Genomic DNA, 9,588 nt, shown 5'->3' on the forward strand with positions numbered 1-9,588 from the left:
GAGAGGAACTCACTAAGCACAAACTCTTACCGAGGACTTGAATTTTGCAAAAAAATTGTCAAATTACAAGTTTTATGCTAGTTCAAATAACTCACGGGTGGCCGATGAGCTCTTAGCTCAGTTGGCATCACCCACAACCTTCTTTAGTAGAGGACTTTGGTTCGAGTCTCACGAGGAACGATTGGTTCGGATTCAGCGTTATGAATAGCCTCTGAATCCTGTGTGAATTAACTTGCCAAACAGCCTTTCTATTCGACAATTCAAACACCTTTATATAACCAATTACAATTTCTATAGTTCTTATTCTGTTATGCATTAATTAATCAAATTTCAGCTTGTGCAGTTACATAGCAATTCTTCTGCTCGTAAAAAGAAACGATAAAAGAACAGTAATTCCAAAAGGGAGCTTTCCCTTACTTCCCACAACTAATCTGACCTTGAGACTACCTTTACAAACAAATTGAATTCCAAACACACAGCCATAATTGTTGCGCCCGGGGTGTCTCTTTAGATTTGATTATATAGTATCACACCCTACGAACGTTCTAAAACATATTTGCATATACGATATTGAATGTTAGAAAAGACTTAATTATAAGTCTTCTGTTCCAGCAGAGACGGTGGAAAAGCCGCCCGACAATCATAATCCCTTCCTCGAAAACCCAAACCCATTAGCAAGCGCGTGAACGGCAGGATTAAACGCCAGCCTCCCCACAATCCCCTGCTTATACGGCAAAAACGTCTTCTTCTTCAAGTCCTCCGAAACTGCTCTGTTCACCGTGTAATGCAACTCGTGAGCCGAAACATTCCCCTGCGCCCCCTTCCTCCTCAAACTCGACTCTTCGATCGCCCGAAAACTCGAAAAACCCCTCACCTCCTCGTGCTTCTTGAACAGAGTCGTGTACTTTCGCCCTTCCGACGCGCTCCTGAAGAGGAAAAAATCCTTCAGCCTCCACTTCTTGCTTCCGATTTTCGAAAACAGAGAGAAATTAGAAGTTTGCTTTGATGTGTTCTTTGTTTCTTGTTCTTCCCACGGGTACTTAGAAACCCTATCGGGAGACTGTGACCTGGCTCCTCTCCGGGTCGAACTCGACGATGAGAGAGTTGGGTTTCTCTCTCTTCCCCTGTTCTGCTCTGTTCTCTTACCGGTGTTTTCGTTTGATGAGTTTCTCTCTCTACCTCTTCCTTGCTCTGTTCTCAAGTGGGTATTTTTATTTGGCTCACCAAACCTGCTCGGAGGGTTTGAAGACCGGATTTTTCCGCTTTCGAACAGTTCTTCAGCTGGGAGGGTAGTTCCCTCTGATTCTACACGGAAATCAAAGGCAAAGTCATTGTCGAAATCGCGGTAAAATTCGGAGATTCGGGTGGGGCTGCTGGGAGCGGTTAAGGAGTAGTGGCCGAATCCTTTTGGGGTTGAGGGGGAGGTTGAGAACGGGGAAGTGTTGAAGTGGAAATCGTTGGTGGGTATTACCACCTCCATGGCTATGGCTAACGCACCCCCTGTGTTTGGTTTTTGGTTTGAGTGAGGAGTGAATAGAGAGAGGGTTATAAAGGGAGGTGGGGGTAGGAAGGAGGAGAGAAGGATCTGGGAGAGAGAGGAGAGAGAGAAGTCTAAAGAGATCTTAAAGCCGCCTTTGATTACTTTTTTTTTTTTTTTTTTATCCTCCGCCTTTGATTACTCACTCCTACTTTTTTTTGCCTTGGTTGTCACGTTCTGTTTTGTGCAGAACTGTTTTGGTTTTGAATAGTGTGGCCTGTGGGGTATACGCAGGGACTTTGGGATGAATTTTCTGTCATTCCATGTGCGTATTATATCACAGGCTGTGAACCCGGGCGATGTACGGCTCTGTGTATTAATCTATATTATCATACAGTATTAGGAAATTTAGTAATATAGTGCTCCATCCGTCCTGATTTATTTATTTCTTTTTTTACTTTTATATATGTTTTAAATTAATTGTTTAATTTTAAAATTAATAGATCAGATTATGTAAATTTTCAAATCAATAAATCAAATTTTATTTTCTTAATGAGTTGGAAACCCGAGATTGGACAAACAAATCGATACGAAGAAAATACTAAATATGTGAGAATGTAAATTGTATTGAAATTAAACATAATACTGTAAAATAGAAGCTAAGAGCAAGTACACTAGATGAGTTTAAATGCATTTTTTGCTATTTTACCTCAGAGAAACATAGAAAAACAATTTGCACCGGACGAGGTAAAAGAGAAGCCAAAATGAATTTATGAACAATTGTACTTTATTTTTATCTATGCAGTATTCATACTCCTTTCTTTTTTATTGTTTTTTTTCTCTCCTCTCCCTCATTTCTCCTCTCTTTAAACAATAAAGATAATAGAAAATGAGTGAAAAAATTATATTTTAATTGGTGTTAGATAAAATAGATAGTATTGGTATAGTGTTGAGAGAGATGTGAGTAAGTAAAATAAAAAAAGTGCACTGTTAGACCAGCATTTTTACATTTTCATTAATGTACATGCTCTAAGAGTTGCTTTCAATCAAATCAAAAAATTGATATGTTCGTTGCAAATAATTGGTTTTTAAAAGAGGAGGGTAATATGTTCGTCGTGAATGATTAATTTAGAAAACAATTCAACTCTTGTTATAAATAACATCAATGATACCAATAATTCAGTAGTTTAGAAAGAGGAGAGTCATATAATTGAAGGAAACATATACTGTGAAACTATTGTGAAAATAATATTTTCAAATTTCTTATATTAAATATGTCAAATTCACAGCATTTCTCTCCCGTATATGTGATGCAGCTACGGCATACACTATGTGGTGAACACAAAACTTGAAATCTTTGGCAGTAAAATATACGTATCAATGTTCAGTTACCACGATTTATGCCTAAATTTTTAAATCTCCTGATAACTTGATGTCCATTTTGAGCATTAAAAACTTTTATATATTTTTGATCCATCACTTATGTAAAACATACTGATCAAAAAACATATATGTAAATCAAATAATTTATAACTTTAAAAACCATTTTAGCATAGAGTTATATTCACATTTTAGAGGTACTAATTAATTATATTTTCAAATGAATAGATACAATTCCATGAGAGTTTTTTTTTTTATTTTTTTTTATTTCGCTTCCATGAGAGATTGTTGGAGAAATATATAGGTAGTTAAGATTCCTAATTATTATTTTTTTACTATGCCTTTAATTGTGTTTAGAGTTTGATTATGTTTTGAGTTTTGGTTAATTATGGAAGATATGAGCTTGTTTTATTTGTGTAAATGAAATTGGAACATGTGATAGCCTGTAGGCACGCTTGCATGCACCCAATATTTTTTCATTATGGCCAGATAAAACAAAACGAACCTCTACGATCTTCCTATCTTGTATCTATCACCAAGGCTTTGCTAACCAAGCGGCCTCTTCCTCTCCCAAAACCCTAGCTGCCACATTTGCCTTTCTTCCTTTCCCTCCCTCAGAGTGTCGCAACCTTAATGTGGCGGCGGAAGGGGAAGGCCATGGTACTAGTTCTCAATCTCTACTTTTGTTTTCTCTCATGTTTTTGAGAGTTTTGTCTTTCTTTTTTTGAGAGTTTTTAGTTTTCTCTTTGGGCGAATATTACGTCTACAGATCGGGTTTTTTTAGATGATGTTGCAGTTTTGGGAGTTCATTGACGCCTTCATACTTGTGGTTGGAGTTCAACTAATCATCTAAGTATTTGTTATCTTTTTTCTTAGCTAGCACCTTATCTCTTTTTGATACTGCGAGGAAATATGAAATTTCAGCAGAATATGTGTTAGGTGATGCTTGGGTTGAGGTGAAAGACGTCAACCGCCTTGAACTTTTTTCGTTTTGTATCGTTAGACGATTAATTTGTTTGGTTTCGTCCAAGATATTTGTAATGAATTCTGTATTGTAAGTGCCGTTAGGGATATCAATACAGCTTCTCACTTTTGTAAACAAAACAAAAAAGTACTTTTCTGTCACCAACGGAGAGAGAGAGTAAATAGAATAACTTTAGTAATCATTTTAGTTTGTTTTAAATAGAGTTATATTCACATTTTAGAGGTAGTAGTTAATTATAGTTACAAATGAATAGATACAGTTCCATGAGAGTTTTTTTTTTTATTCGCTTCCATGAGAGTTGTTGGAAAAAAAATATATATAGGTAGTTAAGATTTCTAACTATTTTTATTTTACATTGTCATGCAATTGGTTGGAGACATGGAAATTACTCATATTTTATTAATTGGAGAGTAGAGTAAGGAATATTTAAATTTCTATGATATAGTTGAAAATATTTGATCAAATCTTCAAATGTATAAACGTTAAACAAAGTAGCATGAAAAATAAAAAATTTAATTGACTAAAAATAGATAAAAGTCCTTATTATACAGAGCTTACTTATATTTTGTTTTGTTTTGTTGAGCATTTTTTTTCCTTTACTTCACTTCGATCGTGTTATTTTTCTTTATAAAACATTTCCTATGCAACAGGCCCGAGATTGATCAGAGCTTAATGGAAGCAGTGACATTTTAGGGGTAATGGATGGCTTGTCTTTTTGCCTTTGATAACTAGCGGTGCTATCCAATCGTAGCACTCAATTTCATTATTCATTTCGTCAATCAATAGTTTGAATTTAAAAAAAAAATTCCATTTTTTGGAAGTGTTTTTTAAAATTTGGACCGTCCAAAATACTTTTGAACGGTAAAATTAAGAGGATGTAGAGAGGAATGAAACGTAGCGGTAGGGTAGACAGATGGTTTGATTTGTCTTGAAGCTTTTTTCTACCCGAGAGAAAGTTCTTCTCTTGATCCGCGGCTTAATCAATTGCCAAATTTGGGAACCACACATAACTCACGCACAAATTTTGTGGGTCCCACGTGTGCATTGTAGATTTGGGATGCGATTGTATACGTCATGAATATGTGCAGATATCTTGAAAATACTACGGGTGCATTTGATAACCTTTTCAGTTTTCATTTTTTTGTTTTTAAGAAAATAAAAGTAAAAATATATTTATATTTTCATAAAAACAAAAACAAGAAACATGATTGGTAATATTTGTATTTCTCAAAAAAAAATATTGAAAAAAACATCTTTTTGTAGTTTTCAAAAACTTTTTAACAAAAAAGGTAAAAACTTGGTATCAAACAAGTTTTCTTTTTTTCAAAAAAGTAAAAACAAAAATCAAAAACTAAAAACAGAAAGGTTACCAAACGCCCCGTACAAGAGCGAATTCATAAAGATATGCGTGTAATACTAGGATCACCTCATTTAGCTCAGTTGGCCAGAAATCTTGCATCTCATTTGGAGGTCAGGAGATTGAGTCTCCCCACTTGCATGTGGGTGTTCTTCCCTTAGAGGACTTTTCATTTCTTTCTTTCTTTGTTTCTGCCCTATAATAGACTTATTTCTTGTATTGGTTGAGTTGTTGGACTTGGTTATCTTGTGGACTTCACAATTAATGATGTAGTGTCCCAGGTTTGTACCTATAATTCATATCTGATGCAAAATGATCTCTTCTATCAAACATACTTATACATTGGCTTATCAACTTAACGTTTTGTTTTCGCTAAAGCAAGATTTTCTAAATCAGCTTGCGCTCACTTCAGATTAATTGCTACAGTTCATCTCATAATCGTTTTACGTACTTACACGTGAGATGATATGACTCAAGAAATTGTTGACTTGAAAATTGCAAACATGTTGAGGATCAATAGTCCATAATGTGTGTGCTGCAAATTGCAAATAACTACGTCCTTATGTTTTGTAGACACACACCATATCTATGAATTTGAGATACTATTAATTGGCACAAGGCTTGTTTGCGGTCCACGTTTGGACTGCAGAGGTGTGGCATCAGATGGTGTTTTTAACTGTCAAGATTAAAAAAAAACTTTTCCGGGAAAAAATTTCTTAAAATTTGGACCGTTGAATGCAAAGATAAACGTCTGTGCTACAACTGCACGGGTTCTCTACAGTTGGACTGCAGAGAAGAAACTGACCTCCTCTCAGCCGTTGATCTCGCAAATCAACAGCTGAGACGTCGTTTTGGAGCAAAAAGTGTTCGGCACATCTCAGTCGTTGATTTGCGAGATCAACGGCCAAGATGGATGTGATAGGCCCCTGCCTTGGGGTCGGACAGACGGATCTCGATCTGCAGAGAAGCCGGGTCTATAATAATGTGTGTGGTTGTCAATCCATTAGATGAATTTTCACTCGACATATAATCAGAAACACTACAGTCACCGACCGGGAGGGTCGGTGACCGGCCACCGACTCCATGTGGGGTCCACTCCGGGCCCCACACGAATGATCCGAGCCGTTCAATAATTTAAAAAAAAAAATTGAGTGGGCCATGTGAGAAATAAGCTCAATCCGACGTGTGTACGTGCTCGATCCGAGCCGTTCCAAAACCAGATGATCCGAGCCGTTCAAAAATAAAAGTTTGGAACGAGCACGTACACACATCGGATTGAGCTTATTTCTCACGTGGCCCACTCGGTTTTTTTTTTTTAAATTATTGAGCGGCTCGGATTATTCGTGCGGGGCCCGGAGTGGACCCCACACGTAGTCGGTGCGGTCACCGACCCCCGATTGGTGACTGTAGCACTGCTGACATATAATCACTTGCCGGTCACCGACCCCCGTGACTGTAGCACTGCTGACATATAATCGAGTGAGTACTGCCGACTCTGTCATGCATGATGGTAGTACATTATTTTGAGAACAAACAAGAGGTCAATCATCCATAGCTGTATGGGTGTCTAGAAAGTCAGCAAGTCCTTATCATCTACCCAACCAGGCTTAGACTCCGTTTCAAAAATATTTTTAAAAAATAAGTACTTATTTTAAAATTTTTTAAAAGAAAAAAAAGAAGGGTTGTTTCATAAAATTTAAATAAGCAGTTTTTTTTTCATATTTTTAAATTCAAAAATAGTGTAAAAGAAAATTAATTTTTCAATTTTTTTTGCACCATATTAAAGATCTCATTGAGATCTATCAAATAAGATTCATATTGATAGAAAATTATTTGCGTAAGCACGTGATTTTTTAGCTTGAAATTGTCTTAATAAAATAAGTACTTAGAGCATCTCCAGGAGGCTTAAGCTCTTTCTCGGCTAATTGACTAGAAAATCCTCCAAAAAGCAGTTTAAACTAGCCACCAAATGTTGAGGTCCCAGCAGGCTCAAGTTGTTTCTCGGCTTTTGTATCTTCTCCAGCTTGAACCATTGTTTTTGCGACCGACGGCAACCAACGACGCACAACGACGACCCATCGAAACCCAACGACGGCAACTGTTGTTACCTTCAGCGACAACTCGAACGACACCCAGCGACGGTAACTGTTCTTATACCTTCTCCGATGACCCCAACAACGCCTAAAGACGGCCCAACGGCGGCGACGACGACCAGATCCAGCGTGAAAGAGTTCAATCTAGGTTTCCGGCCAAAACCCACAGTTCAATCTAGGGTTTCCGGCCAAAACCTAACCACCACCATAGCCTTCGCCGTCGATTTGGAGTGACAGAGGGACAGAGAGATTGAGACCCAGCGTGAGAGAGAGCGAGAGTGACAGAGGGAGGGAGAGAGCGAGAGAAGCCCAAGCGAGGGTTCCGTACTCGCTAGTCCTAGCGAGGTTTCCGCACCTCGCTTGCCATGGCGAGGTGTGACGCGAAACTGCTTGGAGGCGAATTTGAGGGTTTTGCTCGGGTAACCGGTGAGGTTGAGGGATAAGAGACTCCGCTGGAGATGCTCTTACTCACCATTTTCTGGAACAAGCCTTACTATTACACAAAAAATAAAAAAAGTTTGAGACGTTCTAGAACGGACTCTTATAGTTGGGTGGGACCTAAGAATGCTGCGGAGTAGCTCCCTGTTGAGCTGGTGCAAAATGGCCGATTCAGCAGTTTATCTCGGCACGAACGGCTCGGAATCTGAATGCATACAAATCGTATACAAATATTCTAAAATCATTCATTACTCGATTAAAATCTGAGCCGTCGATTGCCGAGATAAGCGATCAGATCAGCTGCTTTGCACCGCTATACTGAGTGATGCTTCTCATTCCAATTGGGCGTCCCAAGCATAAATCATTAGGATAACCTCAATATTACACAATTGATTCAATAAGCCATTCCTGCCACAGTCCCACTCAATCATATATACTGATTCATATACTCTGGTCCCTTTAACATTCGTTTCCATCTTCCCCAATAGATTCTTGGACATCATTTTTCCACGTCTCAGAGTTGGTTGCATTTCTCAAGTTAGGGTTTGTTGCAATTATGAGGTACATTTCATAAAGGGAAATGATAATATGCCAAAATTATTTTTGTTTGTGTCAAAATTCTGGTGCATAAAAATCTTGTATCTAGCACTAGGACCGGTCCTGACGTTTGGGTTGTCCAAGCCTGACCATAAGCTTGGTTGTCCGCTTACTATTAGTAAATTATAAAAAATAAAAAGACATACAAGTCAAAAAAATAAAATCAAAGTAACATTGTGGTTTTTTTAGTTTGAATTACATCAAAAAATTAAAGTTCAAGTATAATCCCGGTTATAATGATTTATGATTAGCACGATCAGATTAAAAAAATACATTCTCATTGCATTTTTTTAAAGCAAATAACACTACGAGAAAATTCTTCTATATTGACATGCAAAAATTGACCTAAAGTATATTAGTGACAAAAAAATAGTTGTCACAAAGATGTCATTAAAAAAAAAAGTGACAATTTTTATGAATGTGTCACTAATACTTCTTAGCTTTAGTGACAAATATAAAAGTTGCCACTATAATTTTAGTTATAAGGCAACACAAAAAAGGTACCCAAAAAAAGAAAGACTTAAAAAAGGTAAAATACAAAATAATTAACAAAAGACTTTGAATGGTGGACACAAGTAATGAACCTGTGACATTCCATAAGGGAACTTAAATGCATTCGGTTGACCAACAAACCAGCTCCGTCATTTGTACTACACTTTCGTCATAATATAAATATATATAAAAAAAAATGGACTTGAATTTTATTTTTTTGGTTGCCCAAGCTCAAGAGTTTGCGGGGCTTAACCCTGGGCTGCCAGCCTAGTACATAGTATAAATATTTTATGCACTACAGTTTTGGCATTAGAACACTCCTCATAAAAATGGATACATTTTCCTCTATTTTTCGATAACTTAATTAACTGAGCCAATTTTTGCACATATTGATCACTACATTTTGGGATCATCCCACCACCCACTTACAAGGGTTCAAACTAAAGTCGGAGTAAGACTCGATATGAACTGACTCAAAGGAGTTGATAGTACCTAAAATATTTCGAACTTGAAATCTTAAAAGAGAGAAAACTCCTAAGTCTCGAACCTCGACTACTAGGCCAACCGGATATAATATGGACTACCTTATTTGGATTAGGAGGAAGAAGAAGAGAAAAATAAAATGTCAATTGAAAACCAGTGAAGTTGCTTTCTATAGAAAATTACTCCAATAAAGTTCAATTTTAACGGTTGTCACACGTGGTCAATATTTTGTGTCGACTTTTTATTATGAACTTCTAGAATAGGCATGATGTAATGTGACTTCAAT

At 37.1% G+C, this 9,588-nt stretch overlaps 1 protein-coding gene across 1 annotated transcript; it reads right to left on the reverse strand.

Annotated features, from left to right (window-relative positions):
- Positions 1–640: 640 nt before the first annotated feature.
- On the reverse strand, positions 641–1,480 carry LOC131328306 (uncharacterized). The gene has a single exon (XM_058361266.1). The coding sequence runs from the start codon at positions 1,478–1,480 to the stop codon at positions 641–643; it is 840 nt and encodes a 279-aa protein (XP_058217249.1).
- Positions 1,481–9,588: the final 8,108 nt, after the last annotated feature.

This window comes from Rhododendron vialii, chromosome 6a, assembly GCF_030253575.1.
Source record: "Rhododendron vialii isolate Sample 1 chromosome 6a, ASM3025357v1".
NCBI classification, from domain to species: domain Eukaryota; kingdom Viridiplantae; phylum Streptophyta; class Magnoliopsida; order Ericales; family Ericaceae; genus Rhododendron; species Rhododendron vialii.

Coding starts and splice junctions, on each gene's coding strand:
- LOC131328306 (XM_058361266.1), bottom strand. CDS start 1,480: ATGGAGGTGGTAATACCCACCAACGATTTCCACTTCAACACTTCCCCG.